The sequence below is a fragment of the Natator depressus genome, chromosome 8, assembly GCF_965152275.1.
Source record: "Natator depressus isolate rNatDep1 chromosome 8, rNatDep2.hap1, whole genome shotgun sequence".
Classification (NCBI taxonomy): domain Eukaryota; kingdom Metazoa; phylum Chordata; order Testudines; family Cheloniidae; genus Natator; species Natator depressus.
Genome location: NC_134241.1, coordinates 74,552,955 through 74,578,294, shown reverse-complemented (window position 1 = coordinate 74,578,294; position 25,340 = coordinate 74,552,955). Strand labels below are relative to the sequence as shown.

Below are 25,340 nucleotides of genomic sequence, written 5' to 3'. Positions count from 1 at the left end.
TCAGCAGGAGACAAGCCTGAAGCGAAAAGTTGGTTTTTTTAACTAAGTAACTAACTATGTAACTACACTAAAGGAAGGGAAACAACTGGGATGTAACTAATGACTATTTCTATATTCTTTGATACTTTATTCCTACAGAGACCAGGGAAGAGACGTAGCACTGCCCGAGTCCCGTCTTCAGCTGGGGACAGTTGAGAAGGAACTGAGGGGGGTGCGGGACGCAGGCGCTCAGGAAGATTCCAACGAGACAGGAGATACCAACTGAGTACCTGCGTCCCGACCAGGCACTGTTACAGAAAATCTCCGATCAATGGCGCCGGGATGCACCGACACCTAGAGTGGAGCACCCACAGGGACAGCACTTGAAGAAGAAGAGGGCTACTCCCTTCTTCTGATGGGGAGCGGTGCTGCTGAGGAAGGGACACACAGGGAGGTCTCAAGGTGGGTTTACCCCTGCACTGGGGTATTGCTGGAGCCAGTGTGGGCGGCACCGGTAGCGTCGGGATCTCCTGCGCGGCCTGCAGGGCGTCGGGTGTCGACAGGACCTCTAGTTGACGGAGGCCCTCGTCACTGTCCGGCATGGCAGGCATGTTACAGGATGGGCTAGACCACTCGACTTGAGCTGGGGCCCGACTCCCTGATGGATGTGCTGAGCTGCCCAGCACGGGTCTTTGCTCTCCTCTGGCCCTCTCCTTTCCCTTATGGGAAGTGGGAGATCTTCCCCTCATGGTCCTCTTCAGCTTCTTGGCCAGATCCAGGGAGGGGGATCGGTGCCAGCTTGTAGACGGCACTGGCGGGGCACTCTGCACCGATACTGCGGTGTTCGGGGCCGAGTCAGACCTCTGCTCTGGTGCCAGAGTTAGTGCCGACTCCATCAGGAGCGCCCTGAGAAGGAGGTCTCTCTCCTTTTTTGACCAGGTTTAAAGGATTTACCAGTGTGACACTTGTCACTTATGTGCCCTTCGCCCAGACACCTTAAACAGCTACTGTGCGGGTCACTGATGGGCACAGGCTGCTTACAACTATCACAGTCTTAAAACATGGGGACCAGGGCATGCCCTGTCCCTAGGCTGAGTCCCGTCCAGGACCGGCTAAATTAGAATCAACACTAAGGGAACTATTAACTATGTACAACTATTTTACAGGAAAACGTTCATAAGAAACACTGAACGAGCACAATGCTAGCTGAAGCAGCAGACGTTCCAGCACCATCACTGACGGCAAGAAGGAACTGAGGGTGGGGGGAACCAGAGGGTGCCAGAGCTGGTCCCCTATGGATACTACTGAGGGAAAAACTTCCGGCACCAGTGCATGTGGCGAGCACACACACCTAATATGGAATGGACATGAGCAAGCACTCGAAGAAGAGGAGGAGGTTGGAGGATATTTTTGCCTTATCTCACCCTCAGAGAGTTAAGTTTCAGTCTGTCCCTGGGTGTGAAGCATTATGGTAGCCAGAACCGATGGATCCAGTGTGACTATGGGCATGGTCGTCAGTGGACCCTGATGGAAGTCAATCGGTATCATCAAAGAGGAGTCCAACTTGGAGATTTCAGTTGGTGCTTATCTTCCAGCTTATGAGTTGGAGCCAGAGCCAGTACCGACGGATCCTTTCTCCTTTGCGCCTTACTCTTGTGGCCAGAAGATTTAGGTGGACCTAAGTCTTTAGGATACACATAACTTGAATAGAGACAGAAAGGGAGCCTTTCTTTTAAGAGCAGATCTAGGAGATATGTTCTTATGTCTGTGAGAGTGCCCCTTACTCTCATGAAAGCCCTAAAGTAATGATTCCTTGGGCTTAACAACTCTAGTCTCTATTCCAGAGCTTGTCCTCAAAGGGGCACTGCTCACAGCCTGAAGCCGATGTACAGGGAGTTCTCCCCAGCCTGGATCTGATGGGAGTCTCATGGCCTTCTCCATAAGGTACTTTCTCAGTCAAAGCTCTCGTCCATCTCAGTTTCAGGGAGGGAAGCAGCAGCAGTTGCTGCACTTGGCAGAGATATAAGCCTCCCCAAGGCAGTAAAGGCAGCATTGGTGTTCATCACTGATCGAGAAGGAGCAGGTATAAGAGAGACAGTTCTAAAAACCTGGGACTCTGGGCACAGTCCTCCTCCCAAAGGGAAAAATGGGAAAGGTCCCTGAGGTGGGGGAAACTACTAAAATGGTAAAATACTAGAACTCTGTACAAGATGTAGACAATACTCTTTGGAGACAGATGATTCTGACTCAGGCTATGCTGAGGTAAGAAGGAACTGGAGAGATGTCAGTTCAAACCACCCCTTATACCTTCAGTATGGAACATGAGAACAACTGCACAGGTGTGGTCCAACAGACACTATTTGCTAGAAATCTCTGGTCTCAAGTGCATGATGCGCCTGTGTGCCCACATGTGGAATACACATAGGGACCACCATTTGAAGAAGAAACTAATTTAGACAGGTGTCTTTACCATTGTATTGGTCAACTCTGCTCAGAGTGGGGATAGACAAAATGGTGGTGAAAACAGTTTAGCCTGCTTGAGCCCTATCTATGCTACAGCTCCTGCCATTGCTACCAACAGGGGTGAATTAAGGGTCATGTTTTTGTCAGTGTAGATGCAGCCTATTTTAAGAGTTTAACTTAACATTTGTAAAACTCCCATTTTTTTCTGGTGCTTTGCCTGTTAAGTTCATTAATTTTACAGTTAACATTTATCCACACTGCAGCATAAATAAAAAAACCAACAAATTCACATATTTACAAAATTATCATGAATTCTGAATTGGTCTATCATTTGACTTTCATGATAATTTGGAGACTTTTAATACACTTGTTTCCTTATATTTCTTTTCTATTGATTTTAAGCACATATATAGCTACAGAAGAACAGAAGGAAATACATTGCAAGTGCATTTATTTTAATATGGTTACATTCACGTGTGAGAACAAGCAATGCTTAATTCAATATGCACTTTAACAAAGGTTTATTTTGCTTTCAAAACCACACTGCTTACTGAAACATAGAAAGCAGAAGGGCCAAAACAATTCCTAATTTTCAGAAACCATTATTTTCCCAACTTAAAGCATGCATCCTGATAGAGCTACCCTACCCAGGCCCTGGTGAGTAGGCCCAATTCTGCAAATTCCATTTACTTCACTGAGATTTGAAGGTGCTCTGCACCTTATAGAAAAGGGCCTAAAAAGTGAATATTTACATGGAGAGACAGTGGAAGAAAGGAAACTTTCCCTTCTCGCAACCTGTATTCTAATCTAATACTGTGGATGGATCTTCCAGTCATCTGTCTTTGTGAGAGGGATTAGTTATGGACTCAATCAGGAAGAACCTGCTTCACTGTGATTGTGAAATAGGGAATAATACACATGAAATCAGGTCCATGAACCTGATTATGATATAATGTATGGGGAAAAGGTGGATATGGTGTCTGTAATTCAGGCCACAGGAAGGGAGTAATCTTTGGCAGTTGCAAAGTAATTTCACAGCATTTGGACAGTAGAACTTGCTTGCTGGAAAAAGGCAAAATCTATTTATCTTAAAATCTCTGAAGTCTATGGTGATTCAGAGGGCTAGCAAGTGCTGAGTCTATAATTTGTTGGTAAGGTCTACAATTAACTGTACCAAATTGGAAACAATTTAAGTGAAAACATTAACTATTTCCCTGCTCATCATTTTAACAAACACCCAACTTCTGAGACTGTGATGAAGGTTGAGTAGAAAACTCTTTGATATTTAGGCTGCAATAATCTTGAATGAAAAATCTGTCTTTAAACAACAATTCTAAATCAGCTGGTCAATTAAGTTACCCACAGATTTTAAGTTAAATTTTACTTCAGATCATAATCAATTACTTTTAACAAAAAGGGGGCAAAGAGTTAATTTGAGGAAGATTATCTGGTGCACTGTCCATTTGGTACATACAGTGACAATTATAAACAATAGGTTACACCAAAATAATTTTACCTAAATCTTCTCTACTCTCCACACCAGTGAAAAAGCTGCTAGCATGTATTAATTTGTCATCATCAAAATCATCCCAAACTTCATCTCCCAATTCAAAGTTCACATTCAAAGCCTCTGAAAACCAAGAGCTGCTTTTATCTGCATTAGTCAAATTATGCATTAAAGATTCTTTAAAATTTTTCTTTGACGTCATTGTCTGATGGCTCTCCTCACTTACAGTCACAGAATGTTCCCAAGAGAAATCTGTAATGCAATTATAATAGGGGTGTAAAACTCTGGATTGCATGCTTAAGAGTATTTGTTCAACCTATAAAAAAAGCAAACTATGTTAGCTACGCACTTTTTCTCAACGTTATTTTAAGAAAACAGTCATCTTCACACCAAATTCCAGCAAGGGACCCTTATAAAGAATATTTCAAGTCACCTCTGATTTAATTTTTTTTTTCAAGTGTGAGAATTATGGTTTGATAGAGTGCAAGTTTAACACTGACAAGCCCAGTCCCTTTACCTTCCCACCCCATTCATTTGCTCTTTATTCACTCTATTTAGTCTTACTCACTGTCTCCCTCTCAACTCCCCAAAACTAATCACAGCAGACTAACACATTTTAAACAATTAATTTTAAAAGCATTTAACTAAAATATGTAGAGACAGCTGCACTAAAACATTATTTGAGAGTACTATGCAGAAGGGTTTTCATTTCCTTTCATTGCTTGAGTAGCAGAAATGAGCATAACCAGATGTGGAGGCAGTACATTTCTGGAGATACACATTTAAGTTAGCAGTATTTTCTATTTCTTTTGTTACCTTTTGAACACTGGAAATAGAACACAATTGTATACTGTAAATCGCCGTGCACTAGAAATGGAAAGCACTTAACATGCAGTGTATGTAAATGAAAATAGTTTATGTGGTAGGATTGGGACCTTCATCAACAATGATGGGAAGCAGCAGTAAAGTTTCATTGATTATTGATATATACTCACATTTATGGAGCAATTAGAACCTTGAAAGGTATTAAAATAAAACTTTAGTTTTTAATATAAATAGAGAGGTTTTACTAAAGGTTAATTTAGCTGTTTTAAGAGCCGAACAATACAAAGCATAATGCTCACTTTTCACTCAGATACTCCACTGATGATGGGGAACGTGTGTGGAAAACAGAAGGAGATAGAGGTAAACTATCTGATGCATTACAACTGGCATCAATGGGAATAAGCACAGTCATAAGCATCCAACTCAGTAATAAGTTTTTACAGAATTGGGCCCTAAGGTATTAGAACTAACCAGTACAGTTTTCCTTTAAGGGACATTTATTGGCTGAGATCTGTTCTTGAAACTTTAATTGATTTTTAAAAGAAAAGCCAATGTCAAATCAAGTTCCTTGCCTTGACAGAACATATTGTATTACCCTAATTATGCAGTTCCCTGCAGCACTATGGTGGTTGCTGTAGTGATTTCAACAGGTTTAATTTTGCAAGAAACATTTAATTCAAAACAATGAAAAAAATCATAGAAAATCTCATACATTAGTAATAACTTACTACTCTTTTCATAACTCTCTGATTGCAGTTGGTTCTGAGGTCTACCAAGGATGTTAACATTATTCCAGTGTTCTCGTGAAGCTGAGGCAGAAGACTGTGTGTAGTCAGACCTTCATACAAATCAGTAAAACAGAGTCACAAGAAAGTTGCAAATTAAAAATAATTTGATTCAGAAAACAGGTTTTCACTGCTTATGCCAGTGAGAGAATTTAAACTGAGCAGGTTTTAAATTTTATTTTACTTATAGCAATAATATAATACCTTGGCAATGCTGGCAGCAAAGATTTTGGTGTAAAAACAAATTGTTTCAGATCCACATTTTGAGATTTATTTAACTGTATCTGCATCTAAAAAAAGATTATTACAGATGATTAGTGTATTATTGTATTTTAATAGTCTGCATCACACCACTTGCACTTTCCAAAAAATAGGGAAGCCACTATAGGAAGAAAGGTTTCAGAGTAACAGCCGTGTTACTCTGTATTCGCAAAAAGAAAAGGAGTACTGGTTAGTCTCTAAGGTGCCACAAGTACTCCTTTTCTTATAGGAAGAAAGTTATTATTCATATTTTATAGAATTAATGCATGAAATGTGCAGCTACCTGATGGAATAGATTTTTTAAAAAGTTTTATAAATCACATTACTCAATTTAGCCAGTGAGATCTTGGAGTAATGCAAATATCTCAGCAAGACCAGACTGTTAACCACACTTCTTTCTCTGTTATCTACGGGCCAAATCACCCTCCACTGCAGAAAAACCTGCAGGGAGGGGGAAATAAGCATTGCAAAAACTCAGATGCCACATTCTTCCCATAGGGAAGAGAGATTTGCAGGGGGCAAAGCGCTTAGCCTTGATACTTTGTAGAGTCTAAGAATCTAAAAATAATGTTACTCTTAAAATCTCCCCTGGCAGCATAATTCTCTCAGGACACCAGTATTAATTTTTACTTATAATTTCAGGTAGTATTTCCTTAGGATGCCACATAGAGTGGTGGCTTCCAGCTACGCCTGCTACTTCGTCCACCATACTTTCCTAAATCTGCAGAGTACAAATCAGGCAGTGTTTGCAGAAAAAGGCTTCCACAGGCTCATGGGAAGCATACCACTTAGCAGCTACACCCTTCCAAGATTACTGGGCCTTTCTTATTTTTTTGTGTTCCTTTGCTATTTCCATATTTCAAAGCAATGGGACACATTTGATCCTATGTGTCTGTATGTGATTAATAAAATACCTTCAACCCACAAATACTTATATATTCAATAAATAAGATTAAATAAAAAAATTTTCAGGAACGTGTGTTAAAACGAACCTTTAGTCGTTTGACTGGGGGAACTGATGAAATTGCATTTCTGTTCCTTAAATCAGCTAGGTATGAAGAAAACTTTGAATCTCTCTTTAACTCAGATTTCTGTGAAACTCCAATTTTACCTAAGAAAAGGAATAGAAGATTCTTCAGATTAAATTTTAGGGGTAAAATACAGGCCCCATTTGAGTCAATGGGAATTCTGACTTCAACAGGGCTAAGATTTCATCTTAGATGTTTTATAAGAGACAATTTTTGATGCATTTGTTTTCATACAAAAATATGAAAAGCTTGACATTGCTATCAAATTCTGTAAAATATTACTCTTCGTTGTATTTGCTACAGAATAATTATACTGCAGTTATTTATTAATAATTTTTACTTTTTAGATTGCATCATAGTGACATTTTAAGCATGATTCTCTTGCTGTGTACTCTTTTTATACCAATGTCACCATTAATATCAACAAAATTAATCCTAATTTACACTTGTGTAAATGAGGGAATTAGATCCTTTGAATTTAGATGTTAGAAATAATGAGGTTTCATGAAACTCACAGCAGTCGTGTCCACATACATCTTTATTTTTACAGTGATGGCTGCATTCTCTGTTCCCAAGTTTCATGTAGGTGGTCTCTCGGTTACAGGCACCTCCTGAGGTAATAGAAGAAGAAGAAATGCTGCCATTTTTCTATTTCACTGATTTTATTGAGGGTTTCTCAGGGAGAAAAAGGAACAAAGTCATCCATGACACTAGATTTTTGTTCACCCTCAAAAAACTTTTGGGTCAAAAAAGTCAACTGCTTCATGTTTGTCAGAGAGACTTCCTCTTTGGGTTGCTAAGACTGTTTTCATAGCAAAGCAATAACTGTTCCGACTAAAAGCTGTAAGCATCACGTCAACACCACCCTAAAACTCTGAAAGCATGAGGTACTAGATGTCCAACTTCTCTCCCTAATTCAGTTCCCTATGGAAATGTACTTCACTACCTGTTGAGCCAATACAGCAACACTCTATGCCCTTGTTGTGACTTGATGGAAATAGTCCTAACTGTCTATACTGGATTCAAAGCCACAATACACTAAATTCCTTAATATATTGTAGTGTGGTTTCATACAACATTTTACCCAAAAGTGAAGAAAGATGAACAAATATGGGGCCCAGTCCTGCTCATATTGAAGTAACTGACCAAACGTCCATTGACCTCAACAGGAGCAGGATATGGGACTCTATTCTTTAGAGTATTATTAATTACCTGTATCCTTTCTCGCTCCTGTTGATCTTATTGAAGAGGCATGATACATAGGTGAAGACTCAGCTTCTAATTTTCTTTGTAAAACCACTTCATTTCCAAACCTTTTTGGTCCTAAGTAAAAGGCTGTATAGTTTTGCTGAATATCCACCCCAACTTTTAGAAATGGAACACAAAAATGTTTATGTAAATAGAAAAATATTTTCTTATATTACCATCTACACAAGGTTAAAGACAAGGAGCGATTTGCCATTAAGAGAATCCATGTTAAATCAGGCAAATCTGATATGATGAATTGGTATGTGGCTCACAACTGATGGAGAGGAGATTGGAAAACTTTGGGGATGGATGGGAATAAGTATGGGCTGAAATGTTTTGGAGTCGTCTTCTAAAGAGTTTTGGGGAGAAGGGCTCAGGTTAAATCCTAGGGAGCAAGGAGAGATGACTTGCAATGTATATGACACTAACATGAAACAGTTACATTAGAAAAATCTCATAATTGATGCTTTTAGCATAGTATACAATAAAACAATGAACAGAATTTTATTTTTAAATTAATTAATTGTTATTGAAGTTTTGGCTTGGTATAAAGGAAACTGGTTTCACTATTTATTCAACATCTTTAAAAATATATTTTAAAGTACTAATCATATCAATAAACCTACCATATTCAGAGCTAATTAAATTCATACTAAGTTCCTCAGATTTAAGAGCTCTTTTCACTTCAATTTTTTTAGTCCAATTTCCATTTTTCAGCAAGACAGAATCCCTGCAACATATAATAATATAATGATATTAAGTATACACAATGGACAGTAAGATAGTGGTAAACATTTTACGAAAAAAAGTCACGTTATTTGCGATGCTAGCAGTATGGAAATCTGGTAAAAGACCATAGAGCAGTTTTGATTCAGGGGATCAAATTGATGAGGGGTCTCAAAAACATTCCAATAGGATGTGCCCTCAGGGCCTGCAGCCTTAAGATAGCCAAGGTCCTGAGATGACATTCCAGTTTTGCAAGGTGGAAAGAGCACGCCTTCCTCTTTGTGAGGACTTGATCAGGACCCAGGTGCAGGTCATCTAGTTGGAGAAGATTTATTTTATCTTTGTTTCCCATTCCCTTCATGTACAGCTCATCCAACTGGAGAGAGAGTGTCTAATTCCTCCGCCAGGTGAAAAAAACCTGTGTAGGGAAGGTAGGCAAGTGCTGCCTATGTAAATAATTCAGTACCTAATTTTCATGAGTAACAATTCAAAAAGTTTCCTTTCTATAAGCATTAAGTAATGTAAATTTTGTGTATTTATATTAAAACTGGATGCTTTTGGCTTCAATATAATCAATAAAATTGATAACACAACTGCACAGATATTTAGAATGGCATGATATATGCAAGGGGACTGACTTTATTGGACTGCGCCTTGTTTAGCCATTTACACCAGTGCAAAGCAACTGTAAAATGCTACAAAATTAGGAAGCACTTTATACGCATTTTGCACAGGACACAGAGCAACAGAGAATCGGGCCTAGGGAATCCATTTGCAGCAGGACTTCCACTAAAATAACAGATGATATTTCGTTAGTCTCATTAATATAAAAAAATGTTACACCAACTATATATTATTTGACTCTTCATGGAAATAATACAAAATGACATTCCTAAAGATGTAAATAACATGACTGATCACACTTACATAATTTTCTGTTTAAAAACCACTTGATTATCAGCATCTCCTATGAGTATGGTTACATAGTGAAAATCTGGTGCAGTTCTCTTAATCTGAAGCTGTTCAAAGTTTGTTAATATGATGGTCACTAAGATTTCAGCCACTGTATCACTATATTTTGCAAGCTAGGAAAATAAATCATACATAAAATGATATAACCAGTAAAAACACTTCAGAGTAAGCCACACTCCTTTTCATGAATTTGTACACCACGAACAAAGGCTCAATTTGGACAGGTGCAATTTCAACAGAACACACATTTATTTTGTCCACAATCAGAAAGGGCTATCATCGTGAGTTCATTGCCGAGATTCTAAGTTTGAATGACTGTTCAAAGATGCTCTGCACTTCTAGCCAAAGATGAATGGAACAGCACAGACAAACCCCTTCTGTTCACTGCCAAGGAAAATAGAAACCTGATTCTATGAGGGATGCCCACCAGTGATTTCTAGTGGAACAGTCTGTTTACTAGTAAATCCAAAGATAGATATGAATGCTCCTCATGTATCCATTGCTGGAGTTCAAACACCAGAAATAAAGATTCATGCCCTGTTTATACTAGCATTTCAACATGTTTTACAGTCTTTAAACCAGGTGCTTTCTAGAAATATTTAATTTGTAAAATACCTATTTTACTAGAACTTTATTAAGCAATCCTAATGTTTTCAAAATATGTCAGACTGGTGATGCGAGGGAATCAACTATTATTCCATTCTCCCAAATAACAAGTTCATTACAGACAGCAGTGAGGCAAGCTCTCTCAGCGCTGCCCTGTTCCTCATTCGAATGTGTATCTGTCTGATTTAGAAGGAGACTACTTTAGGTGAGTGAAGCTAGTTCGGTCTCCATTCTTTTTCTAATGTTAAGACTGCAATGATGAGTGCTAATCATGGCAGTTTTGAGAGTGGACTTTTTTCATGACAAATTAGACTGAGACCATCAACTTCTTTCTCACAAACCCCTAAAGAACCTTCCTATTATAATGACTTACAGTCACAACTGCCAGTTCTATGTGGGAGACAAGGGGCAGGAGGTAATATTTTTTATTGGACCTACTTCTGTTCGTGAGTGAGACAAGGTTTCAGGCTTACATAGGTTTCGGAGTAGCAGCCGTGTTAGTCTGTATTTACAAAAAGAAAAGGAGTACTTGTGTAACCTTAGAGACTAACAAATTTATTTGAGCATAAGCTTACATAGAGCTCTTCTTCAGGTCTGGTAGAAGCAGCAGCTCAAAAGTTTGTCTCTCTCACCAACAGAAGTTGATCCAATCAAAGATATTGCCTCACCCACCTTGTCTCTCTAATATCCTGGGACTGACACAGCTACAACACTGCATAGTTCAGTCTGGCTCACGTTGGTAATCTAACAGTCAAAGCTTCCATATCCCTTTACTAAGTTTAATAGCTGGGTACTAATTATACCATTTAAAGGATTAATCAGTGGTTAATGGAAGACAGTAACAGGATCACCAAATTCTAGAAAAATGAACTGTGCCCATAATTTTGAAGAATTGTTATGGAAAATATGGGAAATAATTGCTTTGGAGAAACTTATGGTAAAAACAAAGTGTATTTTACATGTATGTATATTTTTCATAAACAATATAATGCTATTTCAAATGCTGATTTGAGATGTCTTGGTTTTTTTCAGTTACTGATATCAGCTATTATGGGTCCAATTTGGATTATATAAATTAAAATATAATCACAATAAATCTTGGGTGAAAAAGAGTAAATACATTAAATACTGATCCTCTATTGTTGGCATAAACAAAATATGCATCAGACACAAATATATGTGTCAAAATCCTAGCTTCACAGGAAAGAATACCGAATATGACAAGAAAAATCCTCCTTTTCTCCTATTAATTCATATGTAAATATGTCTGGGGATGAAGCAAGAAAACTAGATACTTCTTGCTTCAATTTTATAGGAGAAAAAAACTTTAATAATGCAGGCCGATCTTTGTGCAGCATTTATCATTGTTAACTTTTCCTTCTGAAAAGGATTTTAGAATTACTAATACATTATTCAAGTACTTGTGCTAATCTACAAAATGACAGACTAAAACGGAATTGATCATTATTATAATAATAGTCATAACACTTTAAACTTATATCAAGTTTTTCATCTTCAAAGTACAAACTGTAACTAATTGTCTTAACAACTCTATGAGGCAATTAAGTGTTATTATCCACATTTTGCAGATGAGAAAGCTGAGGCAGACTGGTTAAGTGACTTGCCCAATACCACAGAGGGAGTGAGTATCAGAACTCAGGATTTCCTGTCTCCCACCCAAAGCATTAGATCATGACTCCTTTGATATGCATGGTATCAATTATTTGATTCTAATCAGCTATTGTTTCTGTATGTTCCTGAATCTGATATCTAAAAACAGAAAAAAGTTCTTATTGACCTCTTTTTGCCTCATGTTTGATATTTAAGATGGAAGAGAGCTGTCAGATTTACATATTCAAAAGAGCTAGATCAATAGGTGAACTGTCTCCTTTCGCATCTTTTAACATAAAAAGATTGCTGACAAACAGAAGAAACAAGAAAAGAAAGAGATCAGATATTTTGTGTAGAATGTAGACAACTAACTCAAGAAGTCTTTGAATGAACTTGTGTTTCAGGAACATTTGATTTCTTATGACAATATTTCCTAAAATGTGGAGTGTGGCCATAGAGACGTCACAAAGAACAATGTTAGGAAGAAACAATATATATAAATTAAATGGGCAGGCCTTTAACAACACATGGAAAAAGGTTGAAGAGGGCATGCCTCATTTCATATTCCCAATGTGGAACTTACACATTTACTATTGTAATATTTTATTGAAATATTTTATTTTTACTATGTTAGCAGAATTCTAAAGCAAAACAATCATAAAAAGCATTACCCAGTAAAGCAATTGGAAGAATTTACCTGTTCAATGCCAAGTTCATATTTTGGCAGGTGTAGCACAGATTCTTTTATTTGGTTTCCAAAAGGAGGATGTCTGTTTAAAATCTGCAAATATTTAGTTTTATTTCTGATATATTACAAGTCATCATGTTTCACCAGTAATAAAAATAACTTTCAAATAAACAAGTTTAACAAGAGAATGCACAGGATCAACTACGGACAGTTCTTATTCACCTACAACTACCCTTAATATCAAAGAAGTTGGAGGTTTCCATATCGTTTGAAGATTTGGCCCATAATTTGCAAATACTGTACTTATTATTAAAGAGGGATAATTATTTTCCAGGGATGGTATAATTTCTTCTTTCCTCATCCTGATGAAGGAATGTCTTAACTGGAAGAAGTTATTACTTCACCAACCAGGAAAGAATTGACAAGAAAAAATATCAGTTGCTCTGATGTACAATAACTGTTCAGACACAAGCAGAATAGTCTCTCAGAGGTTGACTCTCACCTCTCTCATAATCCTCAACAGGCAAGGAACTTGGAACCTACTAAACTCCTTAGTCCCCCACCCCCTCCGCCCACATAAAAAAAATGCTATAGAAGACTGCCCCCATTAAAATGGATCAGATCACACTAGAATGAATATGAACAACTTTATCTGATAAATTATACTATTCAGAGTAAGGGCGGGGGAACCTTAGTCCTGGGTAAGGTCTATTCTTGAGAGAAAACTGAGATAGCACATATATGGAAGTCCAAGCATAATTCCAGTCATACAAATAAGTGTTTTGGGACCATCGAGAGCATCTATTGTCATTTTGGAAGGACCATAGTTCCTCTACATTACTGTGGAGTACGAGAAAGGAGTTGTTTTAGATGCAGGATTGGCAATACCACAATAAAAAGAAGTTACTAGATGACCCAGCATCCACAGGGGTTCCCCTAAGGCAGTGGTTCTCAAACTTTTTTTTTGGTGAACCACTTGAAAATTGCTGAGGGTCTTGGCAGACCACTTAATGATCTTTCCAAATGTTGTTTGTACTGATAGCTAACTACCGTAAAAAAAACAAACGGGTTTTTTGGTTCTATAAATAAAAGCACACAACTCATAGTTTAATATCAGTAGTCTTACTTTTCTAATGTGATGGATGTGCCCTCTCTCCCACACTGCGGCAGCCCTCGAGCTGGCACTGGGAAGGAGGGTGGGGGGTCTCTTCCCCGCCACAGTAGCCACAGAGCTGAGCCTGGGAAGGAGGGCCATCTCTCCCTTGCAGCCGCAGCCCTGGGGCTGGGGAAAGTCGCCTCTTTCTCCGGCTGCTGCAGCCCTGCACATCCCAAATTCCCCCTACCCCCTCTTCTCACCTCACTTCCCCCTCCCACCTATCCCCTATTCCTCTCAAGGCCACCACCTCACCTTACATGTGTGTCTTCTCCCGGGTACAGGCACCTAATTTGTGGACCCATGCCTCCGCAACTCTACTAATTAGGTGGATGGCCCTTCATTGTCTTGTGTGCAGCTGCCTAGGCGCACACCTTAGAGGAAACTATCTGCGAACCACCTGAATTGAGTTCACGGACCACTGGTGGTCCACGGGCCATAGTTTGAGAACCTCTGCCCTAAGGAAATGTACATTGTCCTAATGTTATAGGCTAGTAGCATCACCTATTAAAGTTTCCTGACATTTTCGATTATAAGACACTATTTTCAGTCACTTAAAACTCTGTCAAACTTTAACCATTAGGCTGAAATTTTCCATTTTTTGGTGTCTGTCACAGGCTGAACTTTTTGGGCAGGAGGGTAAATGTTTCAGCTAAAACAGTTCATCTTCTTCCAAGAATGAGGTTTGCAAAACAATGCTTTTTTTCCCTATGTCAAAAGAATTCTGGTGACTTTTTCTTTGAGAAGCTCTATCACCCCCAGACTTTGGAGCAGGAAACTGACATTTGGCAAGAGTGGCCTTTGTGTTAGGGATGTGCATTTTGCTGTTCATGTGAAAATCCACCCACACTTGGCCAAATTATAAACCTTTGCAAAATCTCAGTTCTCACATGCTCAGTAGAGTCTTCTTAAAGTTTAGTAGCTAAAATCTCAGAATAGTCCTTCCTCAATGAGCATGCAGCCTCCGTCCCCGCACAGCTCCTAGTGCTATCCAAACTAGGCATGCACCATGCCCAAACAGCAACAGAGCATGCCTGAACACAGGAATACAGGAGTGAAACAACGCTTTCTCTGTAATTGCTGCTCCTATCTGCTATGTGCCGGGGGGGGGGGGGGGGAAGGAGGATCAGGCACCAAAACTGAGAACAGGGAGCTTGCCTCTCATGGGCACTCAAGGACCCTGTGCTAAGCCCAGGCAGCATGAGAGAGCAAGCTGCCTGACTTGAATGCGGAAAGAACAAGAGCCAGACCAGGGGGAAGGAAAGGAGTAGATTGTGACAAGAAGCTTGGTGACACTGACGCTGAAAGTGGGGGAAGGGGAGAGAGAAACAGTGACTGGCAGTTGTGGGTTGACACTGGGATCTGGGGGGAGCCTTGGACTAATTGGAGCCTGGGACTAAGAACTGGAGGGAGGGGAGGCAGGGACTGGCTGAGCAAGGAGACTGGGACAAGAAGCCTGAGGTGTGGAGACTGGGACTGAATAGGCAAGGAGAATGGAAGAGAGCAACTATCTATGAAATACTGGTAAAATGTGTCTTATCCCCCTCTAGTGCTGGTTCACATAGCAAGAGTAGGTTATCATCTGCTATCATTTACTCTGTTGGCTTCAGTGGCAGAGGTCAGTGCTGGGGATCTAGAGGTTCTAACCCTGTTGATGAACCATTTGGATGTCAATATGAAGAATCAATTCATAGAATCAATTCATAGAATCTCAGGGTTGGAAGGGACCTCAGGAGGTCATCTAGTCCAACCCCCTGCTCAAAGCAGGACCAATCCCCAATTTCTGCCCCAGATCCCTAAATGGCCCCCTCAAGGATTGAACTCACAACCCTGGGTTTAGCAGACACATGATGGTATTTGTTTTTTCAGTTTGCTTTTTAAAAAAATCTAGGAAATTACACACAAAAACTATGTTAACAGAACAAAAAGGTTGCAAAGTCAAGCACACAAAAAGTCATCTTTTGCAATCTTAATTTGGCACTCTTGTACATATGGTTCACGATATGGTCTTGGATTACATGACCACATATCTTTTCCCTGAGACCCCTGCCTCATTCAGTGCACAGGATGGACTTCCTCTGGACTGAATCAGAGCTGTGTAGTGCAGGGTATTGTCTAGAACAGTGATTTTCAAATTTTTTTCTGGTGACCCAGTTGAAGAAAACTGTTGATGCCCATGACCCAAAGGAGCTGGGGATGAGGGGTTTGGGGTGTGGGTGGGGCTCAGGGCTGGGGCGAGGGCTGCAAGATGAGGCCGGGAATGAGGGGTTCAGAGTGTGGGAGGGGCCTCTGGGCTGGGGCAGGGGGTTGGGATGCAGGAGGGGGTCAGGGCTCTGGGCTGGAGGTTCATGCTCTGGGGTGGGGTCGGGGATGAGGGGTTTGGGATGCAGGAAGGGGCTCCAGATTTTGGGGGGGCTCAGAGCTGGGGTAGGGGATTCGGGCACAGGGTTACCTCGGGTGGCTCCTGGTCAGCGGCAGTGCTAAGGCAGGCTTCCTACCTGTCCCGGCACTGCAGACCGCGATGCACTCCGGAAGGGGCCAGCAGCAGGTCCGGCTCCTAGGTGGAGGTGCACAAGCATCTCCACGCAGCTCTTGCCCACAGGTACTGCCCCCACAGCTCCCACTGGGCGGGAACCAGCCAATGGGAGTGCAGAGCTGGTGCTCAGGCAGCTCCCAGAGGCCCTTGGCCCCCCCGCCTAGGAGCCAGATCTGCTGTTGGCCACTTCCAGGGCGCAGCACTGTCAGAACAGGTAGGTAATAGCCTGCCTTAGCCAGGCAGTACCGCACTGAATGTGATAGGGATTTCTGCAGAGAAAGTAATACGTGATCATATAATTAAATATTGTATCATAACGCATAAACAAAAGGGAGACAAATTAAGGTTGCACAAGCAATCTTAATTCTGGCATTTTCTGACTTTGGAGTACTTGACTTTGCAACTTTACTATTATTTTATCATACTATAAAAACTATGTATGAGAGAAATTTTAAACCAAGGACAATGAACCAAGTAAGGCCACCTGAGTCATTAAAAAAAATAAAAAATAAAATTCCAATCTCCCTACCTCCAATGGTAACCTGAATAGCAACCTAACCAAAAGGCCAGAAATGCTTCAAACTGCTGCTCCTCTCCGGAGTAGAGCCAGACCTCAAAAAGCTGCCTCTAGCGCCTATATTAGGTATCTGTACTACACTGTCCTAAACTTCAATGTCTTAAATGATGAAACACAAGTAACCAGGGGGAAAAAACAGGGAGAGAAGGCATATTAAGATCTAACAAATTCCCAAATGCAAAACAAGAGTATTAATGAAGTCCACACAATTTGGAGATATGAAAGAGCTCCTTATACACTGTGGGGAGAGGATGCTATCACACTTAAGAAGCAGAAATGCCAAAGAAATTGTGCATCAGGAGCCCAGCAAAATTTAATCCCACATCTTTCCACATCTGCGGTGAGATCCTGGCCTCATTGAGGTTCAATGGGAGTTTTGCCATTGACTTCAGTGGGGCCAGGATTTCATTCTATAACTTTCCACTACTAAAAGGATAATGATGAAATTCCTGAATTTGAGCTATTATTCTTTTAGTTAGTGGGAAGTTCTAGGGTGAATCTCTCTTCCCCCATATAGTAATACAAAAATGTCAGTAAAATTAACATGTAACTTATAATTGAAGCAAAACGTCAACTTAATAACCAACTTCAGGAAAAAAAATCAACTACCTCTGTCAGATAATTGCATATTCCTTTAATCTAGTGTGATACTGAACAAGAATAAACCACTTAAAACATTGGAGTCTATAACTCATTAAGTATTAAACATTAGCATTTTCCTTATATAAATATGCATATAAAATTTTAAATACCAATTCAAGTTCCCTTGTATTTGCATCTTCAATTTTTTTAAATGATGTCAGACCTGCATTTACCATTGCATTTGACAGTGTTACACCTGTAAAAATTGAAAAATGTTGTAATATTTTTATACAGAATTCCTAATCCCAAATTATTACTTTCAACAACTGCATTACAGTAAATAAATATAAAGCATAAGTAATTTTAACAAGAGATCTTTTATCTAACATTTTTTCAATAGGTTGTCAATGTTTTCTTTTCAACAATAGTCAATTTTATTTTTCTTCAGGTGGTCAGAAAATTTAATACTGTGTAGTTCAATTTATACAACAGCATAAACAAAACATAAAAGCAATAAAATGAAGTATAAAACATTTGAGAATGACAATGTCTTTTACTAAGTTATAGAATCAAAGAAAGGCAGATCAAGGGCCAATTCCTGCAGGCTTTACTCAGGAAAAACTCCAACAGTCAGCAAATAACTAATGTGGACACACAAATGAATAAACAGCACGGCACTGAAATAAAGTAAGCTTCCATGCAAGAGACTCCTGTTGACTACCCAGGGGATCCTTTAAGCATATGATAGAAATCCCTGTGAAGTCTATTTTTTTTGGAGGAAGATATAACTAAAATCCACTCTAGGGAGAGTCACTTGTCTCCAAAATCTTCTGGGAGAATACACAGTCCCTGAACAGATTTAGCAAAACACCTGATTAGAATCAGGAAAAGAACAGGCAGTCTCTGTGATCTATTGGACTAAAGGATAAGCTAGCAGGGAATTCTGAAAAAAAACATGCCTCTGCAAGTATTGCCAATTCCTCAGTCTCCCCTTGTGGTGTTTGGGAGTCAGCACTTAGATTCCAAATCAGGAAATTCCTCCTTGGAACTATGGAATGAATACAAATAACTTGAGACAGAAAAGTCTACTTGAAAGAAATGGAGGTTACTTACTGTAACTGGAAGTTCTTTGAGATGTGTGGTCCTATCTCTATTCAACACGTGGTTACGCATGCTGCACACCATATGCCCAAGTGCGAGATTTTAACAAGCAGTGTCCGTTGGCCCACACATGTGCAGTAGGTCTCCTCGTTCTCCCAAGCAAGGGCATAAGAGGCAGTGCAGGTTGTTGCCCCTTCAGTTCCTCTTCTTACTGCGAATCTAATCAGATCCGAAGCAGAGGGGACGGAGGACGGGTAGCGCACTACAGATAGGGAACACACATGTCAAAGAATTTCCAGTTACAGTACGTAACCTCCATTTCTTCTTCAAGTCCTGGTCCCTATGTGTATTCCACATGTGGCTGTTGGGCAAGCTGAGCTCATACTGGAGGTGGGTGCGAGGAAGCAGGCAGCAAAGATGTTTGCGGTACTGCAGATCCCATTGCTGAATCCGCAGCAGAAGCCTGGATTAGTGCATGTCCAGCAAATGTGTTGTAAGGGACCAGGGCATAGGCAGTCTGGTCTAGCGGTCACAGATGGGCTGGGGTCCACACATCAGGGTGGGTAACCAGTGAACAGGGGTCGGAGGAAATCAGTGGAGCTGGGTTCAATACAAAGAGTCAGGATCAAAGTCAGACCGGGATCGGAGACCACAGGTAGTACAAGGCTGGAATTGGAGACTGGATATCAGAGGTGCCACCAGGCTAGAGTCAGGAGGCAAGAGCAAGGGTCAGGCTGGGATTGGAGACTGGAAATCAGGAGACGAGGTGAGGTCTGGAGTTGCAGCAGGCCCAAAGTCTGTGTGGCTGTCCAGAAAATTTTCTGGGACAACCACCAGGGTTAAATAGGGTGGTTGAACAATCAGAGGGCCACAGGTTACTGCCACTCGAGGTCTCCTGAGCAGTACTTCCTGCAGCACCTATTCTTCATGGTGCTTCCTGACTAGGGCTCTGCAGGGCCTCCTGGTAGCACTGTGAGACTGTCAGCCATCTTACATTTTTAAGACCTGGGTTCTAGTCCCTGTATCCTTATATCATCCCCTTCTCCAGAGGCATCCTTCCTCCAGATGGGCACTGGGCCTGGTTTATCTGAGGGGTCTTGATGAAACCTTTTTAGCAGGTCAGGGGCATGGACATGGGCAGCAGGTTCCCCAGAGTGTTTTAACCCTAACCCTAGCCTTCTCAAATGATTAGGTAGTACAGTCTCTCCCCCTCTGCAGTTTAGAGTCAGGATAGCATGGACTAAATACTCTTGGACCTGGACTGGTGGGGGCAGCTGTTGGGACCAATCAAGAAAGGGGTCCATCTTGTAATGCTTCAGGAGGGATACACAGAAAACTTAATAACCTTCAAGAGATTGAGGGAGCTGCCATTTGAATGACAGGGTTGATTTGCTTACAAATCCGGAAGGGTCTGAGGAACTGGTGGTCTAGCTTATGGGATGGCCTATTCATACAGAGGTGTTTTGCTGCAAGCCAGACCTTTTGACCCATCATGAGAGCTGGGTCTTCCTGGTGTCAACAACTGCATACTTGTAGTTCCTTTTCACATCTTCAAGGTGATCCTTAAGTTTCTCCTGTATATGGTGAATTTGTTGGTTTCAGTCACCGGCTGCTGGGTTCGGGGAGGCTGCTGGCAAAGCTAGGTGAAAGCGAGGTTGGAACCCATAATTTGCAAAGAAGGCACTCTGCCCCGTGGAGGCATAATCAGCATTGTTGTATGAGAACTCAGCATAAAAAAGGAGGGAGAACTAGTTATCTTGATGGTAGTTAACCAAGCACTGTAGGTATTGCTCTAATACTTAGTTCACCCTCTCTCTCTGCCCATCTGTCTGGTGGTGGTACATGGAGGAAATAAAAGTGTGAACATCCATTAGACAGAGGGCTTCATGCCAAAAGCATAAGACCAACTGAGGGCCTTGGTCCAAAGTGCTACAGTCTAAAAGCCCATGAAGATGGATCACATGAACTGCTAGGAATTGAGCCATTGTTTCTGCAGAGGTTAGGCCGATACAGTGGATGAAATGCACCATTTTGATCAATTGGTCTACAACAGTTAAGGGGACTGTGTGGCCAGAGGAAGGGAGTTGCACTATGGAGTCCAGGATGACGGAGGCCCAGGGTCTAGGTGGGGTCTCTGGAGTACTAGGGCATCAAGGGGCATCATGGTGTAAGCACACTGGTCACAAGAGTCAACGTGATCCTGGACTTCAGCTTGCCTACGGGGCCACCAGAAGAAATGGGAAGGTGTGTGAAAGGTGTGTGGACCCAATGGACGGTCATGGCAAAGGTGGGTGTGAGTAGCCGTTCTAGCCAGGGGCGCCTCGGTGGAATGTATATGCGCCCATCAATGTAGGTGATCCTATCCGGTGTAGAGCACTGCATTTTTGTTCTGGGTCTCATTTGCTCAGGCTGTTCCGTCACCTCCTGAGCTAACAAGTTGCCCTGTGAAGTGAATCGGATTAGATGAAGCAAGTTCTGGTGTACTGTGGCACTAAGGAAGTTGTGAGGTTTTAGGAGAGAGGATGGTTCTTGATTAGGCTCCGCATTCTCTTAGCAATAGTCTCCCTTTCAGGATATGCCATCGGCTTTCCCATTCCTGGTTGATAGGTGATGACAAAAATCAAACAGAGAAAGAATAATGCCTACCTGAGCTGTCTTTGGTTTAAAGCTCGAGCCGCACACAGATATTCAAGATCAAAAAAGACTTGCATTGGGTGCTGGGCTTCCTTGAGGTTATGGCACCACTCTTCAAAGGCTGATTTAATGCATTTCCTTATCTAATGTATCATAATTCCATCTGGCAGGGGTGAGTAGTAGGACCAGGGGTGTAACATTTGCTGTGGACCAGGTCTCTGAGACAGTATGGCTCCAATGACTACACTGGAAACACTGGCTTCCACTCTGAATGCCTGGGTGAGGGCCAAGTGTGCTTGAATGCGAGTGGTGGTGAAAGCAGCCTTGAGCTCTTCAGAAGCATGGTCAGCTTCGCGTGTCCAAACAAATGTGATGGCCTTGCAAAGGAGGTTGGTCATGGGGGCTATGTGCCCTGAGAAGCCCGGAATTAAATTCTGGTAAAAATTCAAGAAGCCCAGAAAAGGCTGTAACTCATGGGGGGACCGGAGCATTGCCCCCCTGCGGATGATCTCTAACTTCTGTTGATCCATCTGGAGAAAGGATGTATCCCAAGAATTTTGTGGAGGACTGATCAAAGGTACCTTTTTCCAATTTCATGAACAGCCTATACTTTCATAGCTTTTCCAGCATGGAATCAAATGGTAACAATGCTGATCAGGGTTATCTGAAAACACAAGTAGTCATCAAGAAAGATGACTACATACTGCTACAGGATGTCTCTAAATACATTGTTCACAGAGTGTTGAAAGATCTCTGGAGCACTGGTCAGACTGAATGGCATTACTAAATATTCAAAGTGCCCACAGAGGTTTTTAAAAGCGCTCTTCCATTCATCTCCTACCCGGATGTGTACTAGATTGTAAGCACCCCGAAGGCCCAGTTTGGTGAAAATTCTGGTAGAGTGCACATGTTGTAGTAACTCGAAGATGAAGGGTGGGGGATACCAGTTATGAAATGTCACCTGGCTTAGTGCCCAATAGTCTACATAAATTTGGCTTCCTTTTCTGGGATGAAATAGTACCTCTCAGCCCTCCTAGGTGTGGGGCTACAGGATGCTGGGCTGTGCCAGATTGATATTGCCAGTTCCAATATGGTCTCGTTAACTGGGAGGGCCATCTGACTTTGGCCCTGAGGCTGCAGAATGTCCAGCAGTCAGTGGTATGGGTCTTGGACTTCCTCCAAGGGTATCTAGAGATTGCTAACCACTCTTTGCAGCAACTCCTGGTATTGCCTATGGTTATTCGGTGGGGATGGGGAAGGAGAGACCACCTCATCTGGGTAGGAGGAGGAGATCCTGTTGAACTGCTGGTACCTGTGATTCTGGCTCAATATCCTCCTCATACACTCACAGATCCAGTTGTTGGTGAAAGAAGAGCAGAAAGACTCCTGAGTGGATCCCACGGCTCCCAATAAGGCCAGAATGAGGGGTCACTTGTTTGTGGGGGACCCTATGGCATGGGGTACCATCAGTCTCTGGGGAAGTCATATCTATAAGGGTAGTGGCCGTAAGTCCTGAATTGCCTGTCTGGGCTTGACTCTCTCCAGGAGGGATGTAAGAGGGGCCAGCATGAATCTGAAGATTGGCCTTGTTGAAATGGCAGACACATCAGTACCAGGGCAATCCTGCCTGACGGCTGTAAGTGAGAGGATTAAGAGGAAATCAAAGTAGTATCTTCTGTCTCTTAGTAAGGCTGGGCCAGAGAAGAGGGGGGACTGCAAGTAGAAAAGATATCCACTGGTGCCATGTAGGTCTCTGCGTGTCCCGGTGTGCAACAGTTCCCAGTGGTTGGCACCAACAATACCAGTGTGTCCCTGGGTGTAGTACATACTTTGGGTGGACAGGTAGGAACCAAGAAGTCCAGACCCGCACTTGTAGATGGAACTGGCAGATAAAAGTCCTTATGCTTTGGTGACAGAATCACTGATGGAAATGTCAGATCCTTCTTCCTACACACTTTACCCTGCAATCTAGGAGGTTTTAGCGGAGCCAGTTTCTTGGGGAAGATACCTGACCTCGATGGGCTCAGGGAAGGATCATGTCTCTTATGGATAGTCCTCGACGGGGATCTACCCTTGTGCCCATAACAGTGCCCTTTACACACATGGGAAGACCTGAAGCGTCTTTGGGCTTAGAAGCCAAAAGTTCTGCTCCTACGTATGTCTTCCTGGCCCAGACTGGAAAGAGGCCTCATGGCCTTCTCCATCAAGTGTTTCCTAAGGCAAACCTCATAGGCTCTACAAGGCATTGGTGGAAACAAGTGACAAATACTTCACTTTGCAGAGATATGTGTCTCACTCAGACAGTAGAGATAGTGTTGCTGTTTGTCAGTAACAGAGAAGGATCTAGGGCAGAAGACACAGTTTTTGAAGCCCAGGACTCCGGGCATAGTCCCAGATTGTGGGGAGGGAATCCCCAGTCAGGGGAAGAAAGATACACTAAAACTATAACTTTACTAAATCTAGGAAGAATAAATATTTACAATTTTATTTACAGGTTCTCTGAAAAGCTGAAGAAAGAGAGGGCTATGGATTCTGCCTCATGCCATGCAGTGGTAACAAGGAACTGGGGGGCACTGACCCACATGCTTCTTATACCCTCATTTGGGAGAACAAGGAGACCTACTGCACGTGTGTGAGGCAACAGACACAACTTGTTAAAACCTCTGGACTTGGGCACATGGTACGCAAGTGTACCCACGTGTGGAATTCACATAGGGACCAGCACTAGAAGAAAAAGCATCGGCATTCATCACAATTTTCTAGGAACAGTGAAAGAAGGCTAAGAATAAGCAACTTAGAAGCCCTCAAGCCTTTTTAGATAACTTCTGGGAGGAAAGGTTAGTCTCCTGGTAAGATTTAGCAGCCAAGGAGGACTCTTTGTTTGTGTCAAGAACTTCATAGGTAAGAGTAAAGGAAGGGGCTTGTTGAGATCCCTTCCCTCAATGAAGTATTGAAGCACCTCTTCCAGGTCTGACTTAGGGAGAGCCTCTAACAGACAGACCTCCCTCCCCTTTGTGATAACTTTGTTCAGGCTGTCTTTTGCAGCTCCAGAGACACATCAATCACTTTATTAGTTTGCTGTTACTTCAGCAAATGTCTCTACCCTCTTGGGTGAGCTTTTATCCCCCTTTAAGGAAGTGGACTAGCTGACAAATTTTGTTTGTCACAACTCCTGAACTTGCTTTAGCCACTGCCTAGTTGAAGTAGTGGGAGGTTCTGTCAAAGAAGGAAGGAAAAAACGTTACTATAAGGATACGTTTTTTTCCCCCTTTTTCTGTTTCATTCTCCGGTTGGGAGACAAATAGAACAAGATGCAGACATAGAAATTGCCTTTTTGCATATTACCCTGCGTGAAGCAGCTAAAAAACTGAAGAAACAGAAGAGGTGGAAAAATCCTGGATGGTGATTGGTCATAATCCTGCCTGCCAGAAGAAGTGAGGAGAAATTTGGCATTGGATATAATAGCCTGAAGCAGCATTTCTGCTGAATATCAGGGAGAAATGTGGAGGGTACTAGAAAATGCAAGAAGCATTAAGAACCGTCCTAAATTGAACAAGGCCAAATGTCAATTAAAAAAAATAAATAGAAAATCACACATTTAGGAGATAAATTGACCACAAAGCTTGAAGTTTCTAAGATTCATGCAACACTGACATACACAGACCCAAAAATTTAATAAAAATAAATATATCCAAGACCACAATGCATGTTCAATTGTGTCAGTAAATTCACACCCAACTATGTAGTTCGAATAACTCACCTAGCTTCACAAAGATAAAAAATGGAGTTAGCTGCCAGAGTATGAAAGAATTCAAGAATTTGAAGAAAGTATTGATATCAACTCTAATTTGGCAATTGTTTGACCCACCGAAAGAGTATCTTCAAAAGGAACCTAGAAGCTCTACTGCTACAGAGGCATGAAAATGAATGGCTGTCAATAAAATATGCTGCAAGAGCTATGACAGCAGTAGAAAAACCTACAAGAGGAAACTGAAAGAGAGAAATATATGGGCCTTTTATATGGCTGTACAAAGTATCACAATTTTCTGTACAACTGT

At 41.5% G+C, this 25,340-nt stretch overlaps 1 protein-coding gene across 1 annotated transcript in view; it reads right to left on the bottom strand.

The window, feature by feature from the left end:
• Positions 1 to 1,931: 1,931 nt before the first annotated feature.
• The window catches only part of HFM1 (helicase for meiosis 1), an 88,350-nt gene continuing 64,941 nt past the window's right edge, over positions 1,932 to 25,340 (bottom strand). Inside the window, exons 23-33 of the mRNA XM_074962353.1 lie at positions 17,718 to 17,803; positions 12,709 to 12,792; positions 9,750 to 9,907; positions 8,723 to 8,826; positions 8,061 to 8,213; positions 7,364 to 7,459; positions 6,813 to 6,931; positions 5,764 to 5,849; positions 5,503 to 5,612; positions 3,959 to 4,201; positions 1,932 to 2,044 (exon numbers count right to left, since the gene is read on the bottom strand). Of these exons, the coding sequence (XP_074818454.1) occupies positions 1,932 to 2,044; positions 3,959 to 4,201; positions 5,503 to 5,612; positions 5,764 to 5,849; positions 6,813 to 6,931; positions 7,364 to 7,459; positions 8,061 to 8,213; positions 8,723 to 8,826; positions 9,750 to 9,907; positions 12,709 to 12,792; positions 17,718 to 17,803 (1,352 nt within the window). The remainder of the gene's footprint in view (positions 2,045 to 3,958; positions 4,202 to 5,502; positions 5,613 to 5,763; positions 5,850 to 6,812; positions 6,932 to 7,363; positions 7,460 to 8,060; positions 8,214 to 8,722; positions 8,827 to 9,749; positions 9,908 to 12,708; positions 12,793 to 17,717; positions 17,804 to 25,340) is intronic.